Source organism: Haliotis cracherodii, unplaced genomic scaffold, assembly GCF_022045235.1.
Source record: "Haliotis cracherodii isolate W230 unplaced genomic scaffold, xgHalCrac1.p SCAF_2, whole genome shotgun sequence".
Taxonomy (NCBI): Eukaryota; Metazoa; Mollusca; class Gastropoda; order Lepetellida; family Haliotidae; genus Haliotis; species Haliotis cracherodii.
Window position 1 is genome coordinate 20,998,057 of NW_027266275.1, and position 24,170 is coordinate 21,022,226.

The following is a 24,170-nucleotide window of genomic DNA, read 5'->3' on the forward strand; positions in this document are numbered from 1 at the left end:
TCATATTTTAACTATTTATGCATGTGTTTATGTTGTTGTTTGTTTGTTTTTTGTTTACGCCGCACTCAGCAATATTCCAGCTATATGGCGGTGGTCTGTAAATAATCGAGTCTGGATCCAGTGATTGACAGCATGAACATCGATCCACTCAATTGGGATCGATGACATGTATCAACCAAGTCTGCGAGCCTGACCACCCGATCCCGTTAGTCGCCTTTTACGACAAGCATATGTGTTTATGATTGTATTGTCATATTACCAGAATGGTGTGTTCTTGTGGGATGTGTGAACTAGGGCTGGGACGAGTCCGAATTGATTACCCGGGTACCCACCCCCTATTACCCGACCCTACCCGGGTACCCACTGTAGGTCTCAAGAGATAGGTTCAAAATGTCCGATTGGGCATTTTGTTACCACAGCACTGGCAAAACGTATTTAGATACATGTATTAAACAATCTGGTCATGTATGTATACACTGAAGTTGACTCAAGTTATATCTTTATTCAAAGGAATGCGAACATTTGTGACTTGTAGTGTAGCCATAGAGTTCTAGCTACTTTTTTTTTGTCATTAAACAATATTTTACGTGACTATAACCACGGGCCCGGGTTGTCCTGTGGGTACCCGGGTCCTACTCAGTACCCACCCGATCCCGGTACCCGAGTTACCCGTCCCAGCCCTAGTGTGAACAATGAACCTTAATAGATATACATATGTAAATTAAAACTACTTAAAACAACCCATACAAATGGGGAATTAGATCAGAATTATATACAGTGTAAAAGGTGTGTACATGTGTGTGGCTATTCTTCGTTTGAATCTATACACATCTTTACGCACTCTGTACATCTTCGGGGTAGCCAAGTGGTTAAAGCGTTCGCTCGTCACGCCGAAGACCCGGGTTCGAATCCCGACATGGGTACAATGTGTGAAGCCCATTTCTGGTGTCCCCCTCCGTGATATTGCTGGAATATTGATAAAAGCGGCGTAAAACCAAACTCACTCACTGTACATCTTCTTTGGGTTACATACTTACTAGATATGTCGAGCCCAATAAGCCAGTTAGGTGTCAGTAGGATTAAGGTCAACCTTTTGACTTCTGTGACCCGGGGAGACGGAAGCTCAGAATCAGAAACGATGATTAAACATCTGGTACTAATGCATGCATTCAGTGCGTGATGTTGTCATTGGTAGAACAAACCTGGAATAGACCCATTCTGTCCCAGCCAGCTGTTATCCAAAGTAAAGCCGCCCTATACATAAAAGCTTTGTTAGTTGTCCCTACTGACAATGCCTCAAATAACATAACCGTCATATGCATTATGCGAAATCACCACATCAATTGTTTGATCAATGATTGGTTGGTTTGTTGTTTTACGCCGCACTCAGCAATATTCCAGCTATATGACGGCGGTCTGTAAATATTCGTGTCTGGAACAGACAATCCAGTGATTGACATCATTAGCATCGATCCACGCAATTGGGATACGTTGACATGCATCAACCAAGTCAGCGAGCCTGACCATCCGATCCCGTTAGTCGCCTTTTACGACAAGCGTAGTCGCCTTTTACGGCAAACATGGGTTGCTGAAGACCTATTCTACCCCGGATATTCAAAGAATTTGGTATAATTGACATATAAAATAATGCCACATATAAGGAAGAAATCTTCCCAAACCATACGTCAGTACTATTGACATTTGGCTTGACTAAAGACATGTCCATTTTTCTTTCAAAGCTGCATAAAATCGGTACAAAGAGAGACGCGTTGCTGGGTCCACCAGATGTTCCACCAAGTCACTGTCTCAAAGAGTCACATCAAGGAAGAGCTTTCTTTATATTCACAGAAAGTACATGTATTTGAGATAGGTCCACGCACAGGAGTCCGTATCTAAAAATAGACGCCCTCATGCATATTCATGACCATCTCCCACACGCGAGGTCATGAATATGCATGAGGGTGTCTCTTTTTAGATACGGACTCCTGTGGTCCACATCGATTCTCAAAAACTCCAAGGATTTGCTTGAACTTTTGCAATCTCAGAACAGAACCAAGTTCAATTCTGTCATGACATATGATTTTTCAACTTTGAACACCACTATCCCACATAACAGACTTTAGGAAAGAACTTCATCTTTGCTCCATAGGACATTTGTCACTAAACCTGATGAGTACTGATGACCATAGATATATATACATATCTATCTTCAGAGGTTCAGGACAGTTTGTCAAAAATGAAAGCAAATGCCATTTCATCTGTCTCTTGGTGCATTTGATTGTTTGTTGCTGTTGTTTAACGCCGCGCTAAGCAATATTCCAGCTATATGACGGCGGTCTGTAAATAATCGAGTCTGGACAAGACAATCCAGTGATTGGCATCATGAGCATCGATCCACACAATTGGGATACGTTGACATGCATCAACCAAGTCAGCGAGCCTGACCAACCGATCCCGTTAGTCGCCTCTTACGACAAGCATAGTTGCCTTTTACGACAAGCATGGTTTGCTGAAGACCTATTCTACCCCGGATCTTCATGGGTCGTTTTGAGGTGTTGGTGTCCTGGTTAAAATTTACTATCAGTCTATTATAGAGTTTATTAAGGATTTTGGGGGCGGTCTGGTAGCCTAGTGGTTAAAGAGGTCGTTCGTCACGCCGAAGACCCGGGTTCGATTCCCGACATGGGTACATTATGTGAAGCCCATTTCTGGTGTCCCCCGCCGTGATATTGCTGGAATATTGCTAAAAGCGGTGTAAAGCCATACTCACTCACTCACTATGAAGGATTTTATCGAAAGATATTGACTTGTGTGAAGTGCTGCTGCTGAGTTTTTACGAGCGCTTCCAGGTATGCTATGTTCGCATCGCGAGTCATTGTGTCGCCCCAGTGAAAAGCATAGGTCGTTCTGACATGACCCACAGCGGGAAGTCCTCAGTTCTTAGTTTAGCGGTAGCGAGAACAAAGATCTGATGTATATCATCATATTAATGAGACTGCAGTGAAATAGCAGCTTTATTTTCATCCATACACGTTGATCACGTTACATCAGTTACATGTACTGGCAACCGCGGAGTGATATGTATTCTGCCCTTTAATTCCTTTATGAAGCATAGTTGAGACCAAGTTGCGCTTATCGGAATATTGTAGATCAGAAGGCCGCTGTAACCACCGATGAAGGTATGTTGTATCGTGTATTAAAGCACTGGCTTTTATTTCAACTACAGTTTAAAAATTGTTTGACCTCATTATGTATAACCTGTATATTGTGAGTGCGTGAATTGGGTTTAACGCCGTTTTAATCAGTATTTCATCCATGTCAACTGGATGTAGGGAAAAGTTCGAAGTGACACCGTTCTATGACGTTTACCACTTTGGCCAAACACTGACGAAATGATGCTCACAAATCTTGAACACAATCAGGACTAACCGGGATTCGAACCACAAGCATTGGTTTCTGAGATACCCCAGGGACACACACAAACCACTACTTGAAGGCTTGAGTGAGTGGGTGGGTGGGTGAGTGGGTGAGTGGATGGGCATCTTCCGGAGGCAAGGGAGTTAACTGAGTTCAAAAGTCAAGTATCCACCCTTGCCGAACTGGTCTGGAATTATGGAGTTATATCTTGGCTGGACTGAGGAGTCTATACATACTAGTCTTATCAAATTCTCGTAACAAAATCGACATCCGGTTCGTTAACTGCCGTGCAGATTTCGGTCGACTGCAGCCTGCAGGATTTGCAAAGCCTGTCGCCGGCCAGCTCGACGTCAACGCATATTTTTCAAATCTTTTCATGCTTTTAATCAAGGTGCTCACATCAGAGGTGGAATCTGATTGGTCAGAAGGACGTACATAGAAATTCCATAACTCTGGCGGCGCTACAGTTGAGCCCGAAAATTCCAACCTGGCTTGAAACTGAGCTTTTATAGACAGTTGGCTCCCTTGCCTCGGGAAGATGGTGGATGGGTGAGTGAGTGAGTGAGTGAGTGAGTGAGTGCGAACGTGAGTGAGTGAGTTAGTGAGTTAGTGCAGAGACCATGTAACGGTATATGGTCTCTGTTTAGTGACAATCAGCATTATTTGCACTTACTTAACGGCGGCATGTGAACCAGTGAGACTGACTGCCTCTTCCCATTTTAGTCAGCCATTACAAGTATATACTGGCGAGGAACTGACCCGGAATCGCCACGCGGACTTACCTGAAGTTAGGTGGACAAAGAGAAGATTAACTATCAGCTCAGTTACCTTAAAAGATATTTCCTCTGTATATTGGCGTTTCAATAAAATATATGAACCCTGCCGAAATCTGAAGCGCTTTTACCAAAACAGACGCCTGCATGTCCAGTATGGAATCCAATGCCATCCATAGAGAACTAAAACAGATGCAGTAGTGAATGTCAATAGAAGACTATTAAAATGATTAAAGCTTTAAGGTTCTTCATCTTGAATAAGAGACTGAGCATTTTCAACTTTATTTCGACGACATTAACAGAGAGAGTGAGTATCGTTTTACGCTGGACCTTTACAAACAACTATGAACCTTCATAGAGTGAGGGCCAAACATTGTATGAACGTCGTCGCAAGCTCCGACGTTTATACAGTTTGGCCCTCACTCTATGAAGGTTCATACTCCAATGAACTCACACAAAGTGAAGGTCAATTCTTAAATAATCTATGAACGAAATACTCAGTCTGTAACTTCATTCACAGTTCTGCAGCATTTTTGGGGGTAAAATCCCCTAATTGGAAGTTACACGGTGATTTTAATTGAATTTTGGGGATTTGCTTTAGCGAGAATTAACAATTGATAAGTTTATGCTTTCCTTCATCAATAATTTGAAAGCATTGTTGTAGAGGGTGAGTTAATTTCAAAATAAGTAGTTTTTATATATATTTTTATCTTCCTTGAGAAACATATATATATACATATATTTCGTTAGATATTTTTCAGATTAACGGGATCGGATGGTCAGGCTCGCTGACTTGGTTGATGCATGTATGTCATCGTATCCCATTTGCTTATATCAATCACTGGATTGTCTGGTCCAGATTCGACTGTTTACAGACCCCCGTCATATAGCTGGAATATTGCTGAGTGCGGCGTTAAGCAAAAAAAAACCCCCAAAACAAACAAAAAACATGGATATTTTTCAAAACGTTTGTGGATGGAAAGAACGCTCCTTTGCTTATGTCCCTTTGAATGGTCACATGACATGTTACAAAGAAAATGGCGGCGAACTTATTGGAAGACAGTTTGCGATCGCTGCATGATCTTTATCGAGACTCCGGCGGCAGAGCCAAAGAACAGATTGACACTGTTGTTGGCGATGTCATACAAATATGCTTGAACGAATTATCCGAAAAGGACGTCGGTAAGACGCGTGTCAGTTGGAAATGCATGCAATGTTTGAATGGTTGTTATTGTCGCCGGTGTAGACTGTCCTGTTTTCGATCGTCAACCGATTGTCGTCAATCATGTTCGTGTTGTCATTTTGGTTATGACCATCAATCAGTGCTTTGACATTTCATTCATATGCATTATCGCCTCTTCGTAAGTTCATTGTATATAGCTTTAGTCGTTTATGAACATTCACGGTTAACAAGTACCGCGATACCCCGAGGTTGCAGGCTAATTCTCTAGATAGCTACCTGACAAATCCCCACTGACGCTACTAAACGGCTTCAGAGGGTCAAACGGATATGACATCTTATATTCATAATGACGATAAGAACATTTTATGCTGTATACTATGGTATATGCTTTATTCATTGGTAACATATATCTGTCATTGTCACCATATTTCTATCATTGTCACACCACTACTAAAGTCATTTGTCATTTCGCTCATGTCATGTCACAGCACATTTCATCTATACTTGGTCAGCATCTGTGGAAAGGAGAGATCCCCATCTTTGAACCCCTGTGACACTTCAAAGATTTCATCCTCCTTGGAAGTTGATGGCTTCCTCAATTAGGCTCAGAATGGGCCCTCCTAGATCAGCCTGAACAAATTGATAAAAAACATAACTTACTGTTTTCTCATTGCAATAGTAGTGCTTTGACCTGGGCAAGGTTCCGTTTTTGCTAAGATGCCATTTCAGCTTTTACCCACGAATAATGTCATTTGATTATACCATAGGGCAAAAGGTATATGTGTATAGTCAGTTATTAGAATTGTGTCTTTGCATATTCAGTTCCAGTTTGAATGACTTTGTTTCCTTGTGTGGATGGCTTGTTGGCTGCTCGAATCACTCTGGAGGCCTTGAAGTGAGACTCACAATAGCAGGAAAGCAAGGCCTCATTCTGCTAAGTAATCCTAGTGCTGAAATGGTTGTAACTCCCATACATTAACGTTGACTGCTTTGTGGAACTGGTCCCAGGGTACAACAGTAATAGTGAGTGAGTATGTGAGTTGGGTTTAACGCCGCTTATATCACGGCGTGTCAGCTTAATGTGGGAGGAAGGCCCGAAATTGATGCAGGTTTAAGACGTTTACCACTTCGGTGAAACCAACGAGCACGGGTATGGTGCTGACAAACCTAGAAACATAATCGGGGCGAACCGGGATTCGAACCCACAACCATAGGTTTCTGGCGTGCCCAAGGGACGCAACTCTGCACAGCGAATCGCGGCACCTTAGATGATTGGGCCACCTGTGCCCCCTTACAACAGTAATAATTTTCAGTGATTATGGTACATTTTGATAGGCAGGAGAAGAAGCAGGCTGCATGATAGTATGTACCTGTCGAGAATAACCCTGTATCAGCCCCAATAACTAACTCCAAACCTGCTCTTTTTCAGAAACAATGTCTTGCCCAAATCAGCTGCAGCTATCTCATGCATGTCGTGCATTTGGTATTGACATTCTTGATGTTGAATATTTGGAAGCAGGCTATTTTTATCAACTTATTGGTGGTACCGATGGCCTAACATATGTAAAATGCATGTGCTATCTGAAGTTGCTAGGTTTTGATGGTATTCTGTTTAAAATATGTGTGGTATGACTATGGTATTACAATAAATTGAATATTGTTAGAAGTGGTAAAACTGAATAAACTCCACGTCAATCACCATCATTTGAAGAGAAAGTATGCTTCAGTGTGGAATGTTGTGCCATGTTTGGAGCTGAGATATTATATCCGAGTATTCATCAACAGCTAGATAAATTTGCATCTTAAAATTTGAGTTTACAGATAACTGAATTGGGTTTTGAATGATTTAATACAAACTTGCAAGCTCTGCCCATTTGCTCAAACATTGATGGTCCCTCTAAACTTGTGTTTTACTAAACAATTTAACTTTAGCAATAATCCCCATTTACAGTTCTTGATGAAGTTTATTAATGCATGTATCTTCCATCCTCAGACTACTGTTGCTCTGTGCTATTTGACAAGGAAATTGGAGTGGTCAAGTTTTTGCAGAAAATCATCACTGCTGAAGAGGTAGGCTGAACTGTTTATAAGTGTGACATTTTTAAAAATATATGTATATGATACACTCACTGCTAGAATGACAATTAAAATAGACCTATGCTAATAACCTCAGTACTCATTTCTTCAGCTGGTCACTGGCACGGTCGGCCCAGTCATCTAAGGCGCAGCGAATTGCTGTGCAGAGTTGCGTCCCTTGGGCATGCCAGAAATCTATGATTGTGGGTTCGAATCCCGGTTCTCCCCGATTATCTTTCTATGTTTGTCAGCACCATACCTGTGCTCGTGGGTTTCACCGAAGTGGTAAACGTCTGAGACCTGCATCGCTTGGGGCTTTCCTCCCACATTAAGCTGACACGCTGTGATATAACTGGAATACTGTTAAAAGCGGTGTTAAAACCAACTCACTCTCCACTCTTTAGCTGGTCTGAATGTCTTTATTTTTGACATCTTGAAACCATAAAGTCCATGAGCTGGAACTTGGAATGGAATTGTTCCAACAATGGTAAATAATTAAATTGAGTGATTGATTGTTTATGATTATTCTGATTGTTAATGTGCCATTTTTGCCCATTACAATGATACTGATGATAACTCAGCCATTTTGCATGAAATTTTATATGCATTAAGTATGTGGTATGTGAAAAACCATCAGATTCATTGTTAGGCATAGTTTGACTTTTGGGTAAGGAGGTATGACCATTTAACTTCTCCCCTGCAGCCTTTTGGTTTATGAAGATGATTTTTGTGTTTATGATGCCAACAATGGTGTTTCTGAACATGTTCACAGACTTCTGATTTTGTGTGTCAAGTTTTCTCATACCTTGTTCATTTTGAATGCATGATTGTGAAATGCAATATGCAGTAGACGTGACAAGTATGTAGTATTTAAAAAAACCCATCAAATATATATTTTCACATATTTTGTTTTTGACCCTCACCCTGCTCACATGGCCTTGGAACTTATGCATGTTAGTTTATTGTTACACTGTAAGTTGTAGCAGGATCACTCGGGGTACATGGGGTTTTATGCATCCTGTATTTGGCTTTATGCATCCAAGAGGTGGAGGGGAGACGCATAAAATCCCATGTACACCCGAGTGATCCTGCTACAATGAATTTATCTTACCGACATGTTTTAATGTGACATTGTAAAAGAATTAAAACAAATTCAAAATTGGTAGAAAACAGCTTTTGGATTGTGCAGGTGTAAGCTTGTGGCATGTATTGTGACCGGCAGTAGTCCTGCCTAGTACAAGCAGCCACATGCTTCCACGCAAGCAAGCATGCATGCATCTTGCAATATAGTGCAATAACCTTGAATGCATCACCTCACGCTGTGGGTTTGTTATCTGTCATTCACTTTACACGCGTGTTCAGTTCCAGGGATGCAAGGCACAACTGCTAGACTTGCTGGCAGGCTTCACAGAGAAGATTGGGAAGAAGATCCTTGATTATGCCGTGGATATCAAAGTGAGTAACTCACACACCCTTGCCAGAAAACAGGTGAAGGCCCCCTTCAAATATGCAAATGCTGAAATATGAATAGTTGTGTTTTATCTTGTTCATTTAAATTTAATAATAGGAGACAGATATATTGTTTCCAAATATTATAAAAAATGTTTGTGAACAATTTGATTTTACTGATGATTATCATTAATACCCTGATATGGAATAAAGATGAAGGGGTCCCTTAATTTGAATACTGTAGGACACTGTTACACACTGAGGATTCCAATCCATCCTTACAGTCTAACACTGATCTGTTGTTTTGATGTTCTAGTTGAGTTCTGTAACTGAACAATGAAGTATTGAACACACCTAGACATTCAGAACACCGTAGATTTTGCTGATGTATTAATCCATTCTGATTCCTGATTTGATTTGTGACTTGTTTTTTTCCTCAGGAAATCAGTTTCTCATTGTTTATGAGAGATAGGTTTGCTAAAGTTAAGAATGCAGCAATTCCTGTGCTTATTAAGGTAGGTGGAGCCATTCATACCTAATCATGTTAATAATCATCATTAAAGTAATTACACTTCATTCCTGAAAAATGATAAGTGAAAATAATGTGAAGAATATATAAAAAAATTGTTTGCACAAATTGAAAAAATTAACTGTTTAGTCTAAGATATTGATTTCTGTTCCACCTTTTATGCTTTTTCTGTCTAGGAATTCATCCAACCCTTTTGTGAGCCTTTTTCTGACAGTGTCGGCAGTAAATTAAGAAACAGCAGTGGTGTGTTTCTGATTAGAAAGTCACAACTCAATAATCAATTATGTGATGTCTTTCACTGTTAATCCCCAGCCGCGTCATACCAAAAGATGTTAAAAGATGGTACTTGTTGTTACCCTGTCTGGCGCTTGGCATTAAGGGGCTAAAACAAGTACTGATCGGCTCAGAGTCAGTGTATTTTGTCTAAGTCGGGTATCCATATTAAACTGCGGCATGGTATCTCAGTGAGCTAGCACTATAAATCGGCATCAGCCCAGACTAATACAAGCAGCCACACACACACAAATATAACACTATATAAGTGCAATAATCTTGGACGCGACGTTAAACCCAATTTTACCTCACCTCATCTTTCACTGTAATCAAGATTATATAGTGTTACTAGCCTGAAGTTGATGGGGTAATTTTTTTTTCAAATTGTACACTGCTGTAGCAGGTTACTTGGAAATTTGTCAAAACTACACTGACCAGTAAAAAGCTATTTACATGTAAGAAAAGATAAGAACATTCACTATGACACGAACAAGTTCTTTATCATGTTTATGGGCTCCTTGTGTAGTGGATGTTGGACACATGGGGATTGTAATCGTTGTTGGGACAAAGTTCCACTGATACAGTGTGTAGTGAATCATAAGAACCTTACAATGTTAACTTATACAATATCAAATGTATTTAGGTTTCTGTCTTGTTGATCTAGCCCTCGAGAAGGCACCTTCCACATTCATGTATCTATACCACTTAGAAATAATTACTAGCCATGTGCTGAGGTATTTCTGATACTGGATATAATATAAGGCTTTATGATTGGTTAATATGGTATATTACTTTCTCTTTGTAATTTTATTTAATTAAAAATATTGGTTTTTAATAATATAAAGTTTGACCTTGATCCTGCTGCCAGCTCCTGGAGGTGAGTGCAGGGTCAGCGATGGGGGACCAGCTGAAGGTCAGCAAGCTCACAGAGAAGCTCTTCCTGGAACTGACCAAGAGCTCCAGTAAACTACAGGCATCAGGTGAGGGGAGAGCCTTGAAACATAAGCCACATGAGGTATTCTTTAATTCACATAAATTACACTTTGAATAGGATTCCAGGTCAAAGGTGAAAAGTCCTGGTCCTGGGTAAGTTTTGTCCTGGGGAAGTATTGTTCTGGGGAAGTATTGGTCCTGGGGAAGTATTGTCCTGGGGAAGTATTGGTCCTGGGGAAGAATAGGTCCTGGGGAAGAATAGGTCCTTGGAAAGTATTGATCTCAGGGAAGAATAGGTCCTGGGAAGAATAGGTCCTGGCAAAGTATAGATCCAAGGGAAGTATAAGTCATAGGGAAGAATAGGTCCTGGGAAGAATAGGTCCTGGCGAAGTATAGATCCAAGGGAAGTATAAGTCATAGGGAAGAATAGGTCCTGGGAAGAATAGGTCCTGGCGAAGTATAGATCCAAGGGAAGTATAAGTCATAGGGAAGAATAGGTCCTGGGAAGAATAGGTCCTGGCGAAGTATAGATCCAAGGGAAGTATAAGTCATAGGGAAGAATAGGTCCTGGGAAGAATAGGTCCTGGCGAAGTATAGATCCAAGGGAAGTATAAGTCATAGGGAAGAATAGGTCCTTGGAAAGTATTGATCTCAGGGAAGAATAGGTCCTGGGAAGAATAGGTCCTGGCGAAGTATAGATCCAAGGGAAGTATAAGTCATAGGGAAGAATAGGTCCTGGGAAGAATAGGTCCTGGCGAAGTATAGATCCAAGGGAAGTATAAGTCATAGGGAAGAATAGGTCCTGGGAAGAATAGATTCTGGGGCAGTATTGGTCCTGGAATAGAATAGGTCCTGGAAAAGTATTGATCCTGGAGAAGAATAGGTCCTGGGAAAGTATAGATCCAAGGGAAGTGTCAGCCATAAGGAAGATTAGGTCCTTGTGAAGTATTGGTCCTGGGGAAACCTATGATTGTTGCCAGAAACCTATGAATGTTGGCTTGAATTCTGGTTCACCTCGATTATGTTTGTCAGCACGATACTCGTGCACGTGGGTTTCACTAAAGTGGTAAATATCTGGGACCTACATGACTTTTTATGCGTTCCTCCCACGCTATTCTGACACACTGGAATACTGTAGAAAGCAGCGTTGAACCCGACAGGATCCGTTGATCCTTTACCAGCTGCTAATCCTGTCGTGACATTTTCAGTGAAGGCCAATGTATACCAGCTCCTGGGAGTGATATCTGAGGTGTACCCGGAACTGATGGCGGACTACTCGGAGAGATTGGTTGGACTGTATGTGAATGCCCTGAAGGCTGAGGTTTGTATCTTGTCCATTGTAACAATGTGAAGGCTATGACTATGTGAGTATGTGAATGCCTTGAAAGCAGTGGTTTGTACCTGGCCTACTGTAATAGTGTGAAAGCTATGACTGTATGTGAAAGCCTTGAAAGCAGTGGTTTGGACCTGGCCTACTGTAACAATGTGAAAGCTATGACTGTATGTGAATGCCTTGAAAGCAGTGGTTTGTACCTGGCCTACTGTAATAGTGTGAAAGCTATGACTGTATGTGAATGCCTTGAAAGCAGTGGTTTGTACCTGGCCTACTGTAACAATGTGAAAGCTATGACTGTATGTGAATGCCTTGAAAGCAGTGGTTTGTACCTGGCCTACTGTAACAATGTGAAAGCTATGACTGTATGTGAATGCCTTGAAAGCAGTGGTTTGTACCTGGCCTACTGTAACAATGTGAAAGCTATGACTGTATGTGAATGCCTTGAAAGCAGTGGTTTGTACCTGGCCTACTGTAACAATGTGAAAGCTATGACTGTATGTGAAAGCCTTGAAAGCAGTGGTTTGTACCTGGCCTACTGTAACAATGTGAAAGCTATGACTGTATGTGAATGCCTTGAAAGCAGTGGTTTGTACCTGGCCTACTGTAACAATGTGAAAGCTATGACTGTATGTGAAAGCCTTGAAAGCAGTGGTTTGTACCTGGCCTACTGTAACAATGTGAAAGCTATGACTGTTTGTGAATGCCTTGAAAGCAGTGGTTTGTACCTGGCCTACTGTAACAATGTGAAAGCTATGACTGTATGTGAATGCCTTGAAAGCAGTGGTTTGTACCTGGCCTACTGTAACAATGTGAAAGCTATGACTGTATGTGAATGCCTTGAAAGCAGTGGTTTGTACCTGGCCTACTGTAACAATGTGAAAGCTATGACTGTATGTGAAAGCCTTGAAAGCAGTGGTTTGTACCTGGCCTACTGTAACAGTGTGAAAGCTATGACTGTATGTGAAAGCCTTGAAAGCAGTGGTTTGTACCTGGCCTACTGTAACAGTGTGAAAGCTTGGGTTGTATGTGAATGCTTTGAAAGCCGAGGAGTCATCTTGTCCATTGTGACAGGTTGGACTGTTTGTGACTACTACTTCTACATCCCCAACAACTACTACTACAACCACTACAACTGCTTGTGCTACAAGTACAACAACCACCACAACTACTTCTGGTGCTACTACAACTACCACTTCTACAACTACAGCCTCCCCAAGTTATGATTAATTGTGTTTATTCCAGATGGAGTCGAAGACCCGCAAACCAGAATTAACAGTTATAGCTGGGTGTTTGGAGGGACTGACAGCCTATCTTGTTAACTTTACACAGTCGGCTGAGGAAGGTAGGAAGACAACCAATCTTAAAAAAGGAGTTCATTTCAATTGAGTGAGTGAGTGAAATTTAACGTCACATCGGCAATATTTCAGCCATATCGTGACGAAGTTCATTTCAAAACAATATGTCTTTATACATCCCTAATTCTATTTTGATAATGATCAGGAAAAACAGCTACTGCAACCATCCCCACTTCTACTGCTACAACCACCACAAATACTGCAGCAATGCCCGTCTCTACTTCTGGATCTAGATTCAACATCCCTAATTTTCTTTTGATAACTAAAATCCTCCCGATTTTTTTAAGTCATATTTTCTGTGCAGGCTCAAAAAACAGCTATGCAATCTTCAAATATGCCCGGATGGCAATTGACCCAGGGATCAGCTTTTCCAGATACGATGTACCCCGAGGTGGCCTCCGACTGTTTGGCAAACACTGTGGCCAGTTCAACCAGTTCATCATGGATGACTACCAGGTACGGATGGGGACATGGGTTGCCGAACAGAGCTACAGGGATACATGACACTTTTTTATGTATAGCGACTTCTTGTATTCTTTGAACAACGTTTCAGAGCTACTTCTTTCTCCTTCATTAGGTGAATGCTTAGTAAGTGCATTGAGTACTATATATATATATATATGTCATGATGTTAACACAACACAAGGTGGGATGAATGTTCAAAGCTAACAACATAATGACAAAGCTGATGACATAAAGATGGAATTAATGTTCAAAGATAACAATATAATGATGAAACTGATGACATAAAGATGGAATTAATGTTCAAAGATAATTATAACAACATAATGACGAAGCTGATGACATAGACATGGAATTAATGTACAAAGATAACAATATCATAACAAAGCTGATGACATAGACATGGAATTAATGTACAAAGATAACAATATAATGACGAAGCTGATGACATAGAGATGGAATTAATGTACAAAGATAACAATATAATGACGAAGCTGATGACATAGACATGGAATTAATGTACAAAGATAACAATATAATGACGAAGCTGATGACATAGACATGGAATTAATGTTCAAAGATAACAATATAATGACGAAGCTGATGACATAGACATGGAATTAATGTTCAAAGATAACAATATAATGACGAAGCTGATGACATAGAGATGGAATTAATGTACAAAGATAACAATATAATGACGAAGCTGATGACATAGACATGGAATTAATGTACAAAGATAACAATATAATGACAAAGCTGATGACATAGAGATGGAATTAATGTACAAAGATAACAATATAATGACGAAGCTGATGACATAGACATGGAATTAATGTACAAAGATAACAATATAATGACAAAGCTGATGACATAGAGATGGAATTAATGTACAAAGATAACAATATAATGACGAAGCTGATGACATAGACATGGAATTAATGTACAAAGATAACAATATAATGACGAAGCTGATGACATAGACATGGAATTAATGTACAAAGATAACAATATAATGACGAAGCTGATGACATAGAGATGGAATTAATGTTCAAAGATAACAATATAATGACGAAGCTGATGACATAGACATGGAATTAATGTTCAAAGATAACAATATAATGACAAAGCTGAGGGGATAGGATTAATGTACATAAATAACAATTTAATGACGAAGCGGATGGGATACAGGGATTGACCTTGGTCTATTTGTTTGTGAACGCTGGGGTGTTTCTTGGGTCTAGATTTGGCAGCATAATACCTATCCTCATAGATATCATCAAAGTGACAAATGTCTAATGTCTGTTGTATTGATATTGTAGGGAATGTATGAGAAGTTCCTCAGCTGGAACCGGCATCACAATCGAGAGTTGGCACATCTCGGCATGATGGCCATGGAATCTTTCCTCAAACAGGTATTGTGAACACTATACAGCCAAGAATGTCTGTATGATATATGATAAACATCTGCAGATTAGGATCCCACGTCCCTGCCTAAGTAACAATTGATACATGAATCTTCTGATTTTCTGACGCAATGGTGACCACCAACATTTTTATAAGAAATTGGAGGAATAACAAATTGTCATAACTTATAACTCGTAAAAGGTCACACTTTGAAGCTTACGTATTCGACGTAATAAGCGCCCAGGGTGCTCTCAAAATTAGAAATAGGGTGCTCTTATTAGAATATTATTTTGTCAAAAAAAACAAACAGAGTTTCCGTGGTTTATGCTGACAGCCTGAAATGTTTATGTACGACAGATATCTTTTTCCAGAATTTAATTGCCCATAATTAAGGGTGCATATAAGACACAAGTGCGTATTATACGAGAATAAATGAGTCTTCTGTACATTGATCAATTGGAAGGGGTGCTAATTGGGATTGTTCACGAGCAAATACATTAGAAAATATCGCTGTGGGCGCTTATTAGAGCGGGGCGCTTATTACATCGAATATGGTATGTAGAGTATCACTGATCATGTGTATTGACTGGTTCAGGTTGCGGAGATGTTGGTTGTCCGTGCCCAGGAGGGGAAGAAAGAAGGAGCTGTTTTCAAGGTAAATTCTCATCATCTTACTTTTTATTTTATTTTGTTTTTAATGAGTTTAACCAGTTTTTAAAATTCAGCTGTTTTCTCCTTCTGATCTTGAACACCTAGTTGTCTTTTGTCTACAAACTTATTTCTTGTCACAATAAATCCGAGAATTGTCAACTGCTTTTATTCCAGGTCAAAACCAAGGTCACAAGTAGATTATGGCACAGTTTATAAAGAACTGTCTTGTTGTTGGGTGTTTGTCAGATTTCCTTATTCCATGGTTGCCTCCCGTATTCAACATAGGACTTATACATGGATTTATGACAGTTGTAGTGCTAGATCGCTTGGTATATATGGAATGGGGCCCAGGAGAAATACAGCTACTCTGACTTATACAAATCTTCTAAAACTCACAATGTATGTGTAAAGAAAGTTTTGAGGGGAATATCTTTTGTGATCACACATGACTCCGTTTTCTTTCAGTTTTTCATCCAACAGTTCCGTAACATCATGAATGATAACACGTCTGGCTCCAAGGAAGTGTCCCTGGCAATCAGGGGATATGGCTTGTTGGCAGCGGTGAGTGAGTCAGAGCTACTGGTCGTGTTTGATATTGTGTTCATTTGTGGCCTTCTTTGCTACTATATAACATTTTTGCACAGTAGGGAGTTTCAAATGTTCACATAATTGAATAATAACACCAAACGTTTGCCCTCACAAGACTTGAGAAAAGACATTGTGCTAGTTTAAAAATACATGTTGAAAGAAGAACTAAATGTTAATTTAATGCTCCACACCTTAAATTACAATTACTTGCCCCTGTGCAAGAGAAGTAATCCATGGTGATTCTGGGTTAGAGTTGGTCCATGGCGACCTATATTGGTCGTAAGAGGCGACTGAATGGATTGCGGGGTCAGGCTTGTTGACTTGAATAATAACACCAAACGTTTGTTCTAACAAGACTTGAGAAAAGACATTGTGCTAGTTAAAAAATGTGTTGAGAGAAAAACTAAATATCAGTTCAATGCTCAACACCTTGAATTAGAATGGCTTGTCTCTATGCAAGAGAAGTGACCTGTCAGGGTTCCATAGTGACCTATTTACTGGTCGTAAGTGGTGACGGAATGGATTGCTGGGTCAGGTGACTTGGTAGATAACATGTCCGAGTACCCTGATGGTGTGGATCGTTGATCATAATATCAATCACTGGATTGTCAAGTCCAGACTTGATTATTTACAAGTGACTGCTATATTGCGGAATTAGTGATGAGTGTGGTGTTAAACAATATAAACACACACAATATGTAGTTTACATTATTTGTCCAATGAGTCTTTTAGTTCTTTGTGTCTTCAGCCATGTCGGTCGTTCCTGTCCCCGTCTGATGTCCAGTTCATGTTCAGTGAGATGATCAGCAAGTGTGAACAACAGTTCTTGGGGTAAACTTTCCATGAATATACTATGGACGGCAATAACAGTATGTGTGTTAAAACGATAAAAGACAATAGACAAGCTTAGTGGCATGCAACAAAAAAACACATGTTGGGCTGTTCATTTAATAAAATCAGTTGGATGAGACACACATGTATTAATCTATTTATTATCCCAACTGCAAAATTAGCTGCAGGGAAAAAAAAGGAAGGGCATGCTGTCTGTATTTCTATTTATGTCTTCCCATGTTCAATGCTGTGGGGCACATGAAATCATTCTTACACACGTTTCATATGGACTTTTATAAACTTATGTATCTTGAAGCTTGTGGATAATATGTAAAATGTATGAAAATACTCTTGGATCAGCTTTGAGCTGAAAATGTTTAGCCCTTGTGTGTTTGTGTGTTGTAGGCAAGTTGAAGATCTGGAGGACAGGATTATCTCCCTTCCCAGCTACCTGGAGGCCCTGGCATACATTGTGAAGGAGGTGGATCAGGTGAGTGGTTGTGTAGGACATCCAATACACTTTGTTAGGATTCTGTATGTCATTATCTCCGCTTTATTTGATGTAAACATGACATAAATTGACCACAAATCAATAGATTTTTTTAACTTATCCTTCCTTCTTCTTTAAATCCTTATTTGGGAACATACTTGAACAAAGTTTCCAGCTTCTAAAACATTTACTCCATGAAGATGTTCTGGCCACAATTAAACAGTTGCCTGATTCCCATGTGCCCGTTAACACATCAACACTGGAGCAGTCTGCAGTCTTGGAGGTCTGCACGGTCATGTCTAAAGACAGCTTGTCCACACAGCTTTCACTATACCTGTTGTCTACCATCCCAGCACTCCTCAACAGTCAGCCGAGAATCCCTTATCATCCCCCATTCCTACACTTGATGTTCAAGTTGTCAACGACCTAACTGTCACATCACAGGACACAGTTGCCCCCAAGATGACACCATCAGTTTCAACAGGACAATGGTCGCTCGATCGTGCAAGTTTGTACTTCTACTACAGGACAAAACAGCCTGGATCAATCTCTCACCGTAGATAAAGATTGTCTTGGTTCATCAAAGACTCGCCATTCCTGGAATCGTTGAAGTAATTGATGTGCAAGATCTACAGGTCAACATTCTTGGGATCAACACTCAAGTGATCAACGTCTTACAGATCGCCATTATAAGGATTGACGCTCTACAGATCGATCTCACGACAAAGCGACTGATAAGTCATGGAACCCTCCAGCTCAACAGGATGAACTCCATCCTCCTGAGGACGATTATAAAATACACAGATTCTGCGGATCGATCATTGAGACAAAATCGCTCTACTTATACCAGTCGTTCAGGTCATCATCATCGTCAGAATTGTTCCCGTCTTTACGCCTTGAACTCACTTCGGCCATCATCCATGAATCACCATTAGCATAGCGATTACAGGGATCATCATCACAGCTGTGATTGATACCCTCTGCCTACGGATTGATATCATCACATGCTCATATACTCTTCCTGATCGTCGTCGACCCCCTTCTACACATCGAGGTTCCTCACCTGTTCGGATTGACAATCCCACAGTAGATCGATGACGTGTTTTCCGTCTCTGGCTCCTGCACAACAAACCCAAGCTGTGCCTGCACTTACTACAGGGATCCCTCCATCTACACTCCCTTCCCTACCTCCTGGGATCATCGGGACCAGACTAGATTCTCGGCTACTGACTTTGAGTCGGTTCTGCAGGCCATGACTTCTGCCCTACAACAACATCCTGGTCAACCACTGTTGCCTCCTCGAGACGCCACGACTTCCTCTTCGACATCCCTGGTCCTCTGATCCTGTTCAGCCTGATGCTACTACTGAGAGGCCAAATGTCACCATGGACAGTCAGTCCTTCCCTGAGGGGCGGCTGGGTAGCCTAGTGGTTAAAGTGTTCGCTCGTCATGCTGAAGATCCGGGTTCAATTCTTCACATGGGTACAATGTGTGAAGCCCATTTCTGGTGTCCCCTCGCCGTGATATTGCTGGAATATGGCTAAAAGCGCTGTAAAACCATACTCATTGACTCACCAGACCTTCCCTGCCGCCTCCACTAGCAGCTTTGACACCGCAGATCTGAACATCATCCTTGGATAGTGAACAGGCTCCAATTGAAGCAAAATATCTCAGCTGATGACCATCTTACTGGTTTCATTATACCTATGGTGCCAGTTCCTCTGCCATCACGCTGCCTCCCAGCCCACCATGTATGATGTTGCTAGTAATCTATACAAAGCTTTTGCGGGATCAACGTCAAACTCCTCTGTTCAACTTGGCTGAAACCGGCACCCATGGTTTGTTGGCTATCGCTGTGGCTCTGGAACTGGATGGTGATATTGCTACTCCCATCCCCAAGCATTCTTCTGCTACATGCATTGACATGCAACCTCACCCATTTGAATTCTACTATCCTGTGTACACTCCCACGGAAGCCATTGCCTTGTTCGTTCCATGCGCCATGTCCTCCGAAGACGCCTTTATGAGAAGTAAATTTATCGGCGTCATGGATCTCATTGCTCATAATGTTGGCACCATCACAGCTCTCAGCTGCTGTGATCTCCTCCAGTACTCCTCTATCAGGGACGACCACTTTAAGACGTGCTTATACCAACTTCCATGGTCTAATCTACCCCATACCTCTTTGCCAACAGGTTGTCACGGGATTACAGTATGTCGTTTATTTGTTTGGGAGCTGGTGTTTGGGTGAAATGTTTTTAAAAGTTGGAAACTTTGTTCAAGCATGTTTCCACATAAGGATAGAAAGAAGAAGGAAGAAATATATAGTGTAAGATAGGATAAGATATACACTTCATTGTAAAATTTAAAACATCATTTATTTGATGCATCTTAAACTGTGATATTATGTACACTTCAAATGTTAATAGTTTAGTTTTGGACACCTATGCTGCCAGCCTGCAGCACCTGCTGGTCTTACTGCTGGAGAACTTCCCCCAGGTCCATGCTAAGCTCCGCTTCATCTGTTTCTAATCTGTGTGTATTGCAGGTGTCGGACACCTACGCTGCCAGCCTGCAGCACCTGCTGGTCTTACTGCTGGAGAACTGCCCCCAGGTCCATGCTAAGCTCCGCTTCATCTGTTTCTAATCTGTGTGTATTGCAGGTGTCGGACACCTACGCTGCCAGCCTGCAGCACCTGCTGGTCTTACTGCTGGAGAACTGCCCCCAGGTCCATGTGAAGCTCCGCTTCATCTGTTTCTAATCTGTGTGTATTGCAGGTGTCGGACACCTATGCTGCCACCTTGGAACACCTGCTGGTCTTACTGCTGGAGAACTGCCCCCAGGTCCATGCTAAGCTCCGCTTCATCTGTTTCTAATCTGTGTGTATTGCAGGTGTCGGACACCTACGCTGCCACCTTGGAACACCTGCTGGTCTTACTGCTGGAGAACTGCCCCCAGGTCCATGCTAAGCTCCGCTTCATCTGTTTCTAATCTGTGTGTATTGCAGATGTCGGACACCTACGCTGCCACCTTGGAACACCTGCTGGTCTTACTGCTGGAGAACTGCCCCCAGGTCCATGCTAAGCTCCGCTTCATCTGTTTCTAATCTGTGTGTATTGCAGGTGTCGGACACCTACGCTGCCAGCCTGCAGCACCTGCTGGTCTTACTGCTGGAGAACTGCCCCCAGGTCCATGCTAAGCTCCGCTTCATCTGTTTCTAATCTGTGTGTATTGCAGGTGTCGGACACCTACGCTGCCACCTTGGAACACCTGCTGGTCTTACTGCTGGAGAACTGCCCCCAGGTCCATGCTAAGCTCCGCTTCATCTGTTTCTTATCTGTGTGTATTGCAGGTGTCGGACACCTACGCTGCCACCTTGGAACACCTGCTGGTCTTACTGCTGGAGAACTGCCCCCAGGTCCATGTGAAGCTCCGCTTCATCTGTTTCTAATCTGTGTGTATTGCAGGTGTCGGACACCTATGCTGCCACCTTGGAACACCTGCTGGTCTTACTGCTGGAGAACTGCCCCCAGGTCCATGCTAAGCTCCGCTTCATCTGTTTCTAATCTGTGTGTATTGCAGGTGTCGGACACCTACGCTGCCACCTTGGAACACCTGCTGGTCTTACTGCTGGAGAACTGCCCCCAGGTCCATGCTAAGCTCCGCTTCATCTGTTTCTAATCTGTGTGTATTGCAGATGTCGGACACCTACGCTGCCACCTTGGAACACCTGCTGGTCTTACTGCTGGAGAACTGCCCCCAGGTCCATGCTAAGCTCCGCTTCATCTGTTTCTAATCTGTGTGTATTGCAGGTGTCGGACACCTACGCTGCCAGCCTGCAGCACCTGCTGGTCTTACTGCTGGAGAACTGCCCCCAGGTCCATGCTAAGCTCCGCTTCATCTGTTTCTAATCTGTGTGTATTGCAGGTGTCGGACACCTACGCTGCCACCTTGGAACACCTGCTGGTCTTACTGCTGGAGAACTGCCCCCAGGTCCATGCTAAGCTCCGCTTCATCTGTTTCTTATCTGTGTGTATTGCAGGTGTCGGACACCTACGCTGCCACCTTGGAACACCTGCTGGTCTTACTGCTGGAGAACTGCCCCCAGGTCCATGCTAAGCTCCGCTTCATCTGTTTCTAATCTGTGTGTATTGCAGGTGTCGGACACCTACGCTGCCACCTTGGAACACTTGCTGGTCTTACTGCTGGAGAACTTCCCCCAGGTCCATGCTAAGCTCCGCTTCATCTGCCAGAAGGCCATGCTGCAGGTTTTGCTGGCTCTCATGGCTAAAGGAACAACGTTCCAGCAGGTCCTCTCAGGCATGGGTCAGTACTTTAGGAACTCAGCCAAAATATGACTCCTGAAGATCCAGGGTAGAATAGGTATTCAGCAACCCATGCTTGCCGTGAAATGCGGCTAAAGGGATCGGGTGGTCAGGCTCGCTGACTTGATTGATACATGTCATTGTATCACAATTGTGTGGATTGATGCTCATGATGTCAATCACTGGATTTTCTGGTCCAGACTGGATTATTTCCAGACCCCCGTCATATAGCTGGAATATTGCTGAGTGCAGCGTTAAACAACAAACAAACAAACAAACAAAAGCAAAAATACAAGTGGATGCATAAAAAAGTCAATTATGGGGAGAAACATCCCAAGTAATAATGTAGTTCTTAGATATTTTCACGAAGGAAACAATAAATATAATTAGAATTATAGGAAGTTCAGACCAAAGTCAATATCAGACCAAAGTTCTGATAAGGATTTAACAGGGAACATACAGTTCCATCATCATAAATAATGACCAAAGTTATGACCAAAATATTAGAGTATTTATTTAACATTATACCACTAGGATGCATTATGTTCATTGTTTCATGTAACGTCCCGAGGTTGGACGATTCGATTCAGACGAAATGGGAGCAATTCTTGCTTCATGATTGTGCATTGTCGCGTAAAGCTCATCGCATTAGAGGCCCAGGTGGTATAAACTGTTTAGTGATCCGCCTCTGCAGGTCACAGGGACTTTGCTATGTTGAAAGTTTATATCACCATTAGTAGGGCACTAGCCAATACTTAATACCTCTGTCAGGGATCAAGGGGGATGTTCAATGTCTTCGAGGAGCCACAGGAGCATTAATGTAAGAATTGTCAGGGATCAAGGGAGATGTTCAATGTCTTCGAGGAGCCACAGGAGCATTACTGTAAGAATTGTCAGGGATCAAGGGGGATGTTCAATGTCTTTGAGGAGCCACAGGAGCATTACTGTAAGAACTGTTTGCCTCGTGTGTTTCAGTGTATCAAGGCCTGATTCGTACCTGCTCCCACCCAGTCAGCCTGGACACGGAGCAGACGGAGGAGCAGACGGCAGATGTCATGGAGAAGAAAGTGTCATACAAGGACTTCATTGAGCTGTGGCAGACGCTGCTGAACAGTGCCAGAATCAAGGTAGACATCACTTTATTCACGTCTGTTCACAGGTAAACACCATGAGTTAAGGCAGATAACAATGCCGGTAGTGATGCAGCACATCGATGTATTCAAGTAAACGCCTTCCTTTACTCATCTATCAAATCCTAAATGCACCAGCTACCTGACGGGTCACCTTATGGTGCTGAAGGCAAGGAATCATCCAATGCCCATTGACACAGTACTACAGGGCAGTCAATGCCATAATAGGTATGCTTCAGTGAGTTCGCCAAATTATGTAAATAGACAGGTTCTGTAGATCGAACTCGCAAGCTTCATTTTCAAAAGATCTATTAAATCCAACTAGTTCACAGCTTCACAGTGGACTAGTGGCCTGTGACCAAGCAGTAGGATCATGAGCTATCATAGTTGTCATCGGTTTCCTGTTTGTTTTAGAAGTAGGGAAGCTGATTCGTAGTTTACGGTTGCAGAATTGTTTCCCTTCTCAATCTTAGGAACAGCTATCCATAGGATGCAGTCATGGGTTTGATTTAGCCTTGATAAATGATCCCTACCCAGTTGAGACGGGTCCAGGATTTTTGAATGTCAAACCCCATGAATTCCTTCACTGGATGCACCACTGCCGAGTGCCTTGGGTTTCCGCAATGTAGAAAATCATTTACAAAGTGGAGTTGAATACAACTCACCCTCTCATTCACTAAAACTAGTATTGTATATTTAAGAAATAAACGAATTGGAGTTGTTTATCGTACAATAAAACACTGCAGGGACAAAACACCATGAGGGGCGCAAAAATGACGTCATGATAGAACAATGTTTTATTGTGAAATAAACCACACTTCACACTTTAATTTTCTTTGTGATTTATCCTATAGCTGTTTTATATATATACATATAACTGAATATGAAACTCGGCAGATGAGTTAAATAAGCTGTAGTACGAGTATTTTCATTGCATTTGTTTGTAATGTGAGAAGCTTGG

At 41.8% G+C, this 24,170-nt stretch overlaps 1 protein-coding gene across 1 annotated transcript in view; it reads left to right on the top strand.

The window, feature by feature from the left end:
• Nucleotides 1–5,227: 5,227 nt before the first annotated feature.
• Nucleotides 5,228–24,170, top strand: part of LOC139467508 (DNA-dependent protein kinase catalytic subunit-like) — a 118,076-nt gene continuing 99,133 nt past the window's right edge. The window contains exons 1-15 of the mRNA XM_071249045.1: nt 5,228–5,372; nt 7,367–7,443; nt 8,812–8,904; nt 9,339–9,413; nt 10,569–10,680; nt 11,842–11,954; nt 13,212–13,311; nt 13,629–13,780; nt 15,109–15,201; nt 15,789–15,848; nt 16,310–16,405; nt 17,181–17,263; nt 17,669–17,753; nt 21,912–22,080; nt 23,055–23,206. Of these exons, the coding sequence (XP_071105146.1) occupies nt 5,228–5,372; nt 7,367–7,443; nt 8,812–8,904; nt 9,339–9,413; nt 10,569–10,680; nt 11,842–11,954; nt 13,212–13,311; nt 13,629–13,780; nt 15,109–15,201; nt 15,789–15,848; nt 16,310–16,405; nt 17,181–17,263; nt 17,669–17,753; nt 21,912–22,080; nt 23,055–23,206 (1,605 nt within the window). The remainder of the gene's footprint in view (nt 5,373–7,366; nt 7,444–8,811; nt 8,905–9,338; nt 9,414–10,568; nt 10,681–11,841; nt 11,955–13,211; nt 13,312–13,628; nt 13,781–15,108; nt 15,202–15,788; nt 15,849–16,309; nt 16,406–17,180; nt 17,264–17,668; nt 17,754–21,911; nt 22,081–23,054; nt 23,207–24,170) is intronic.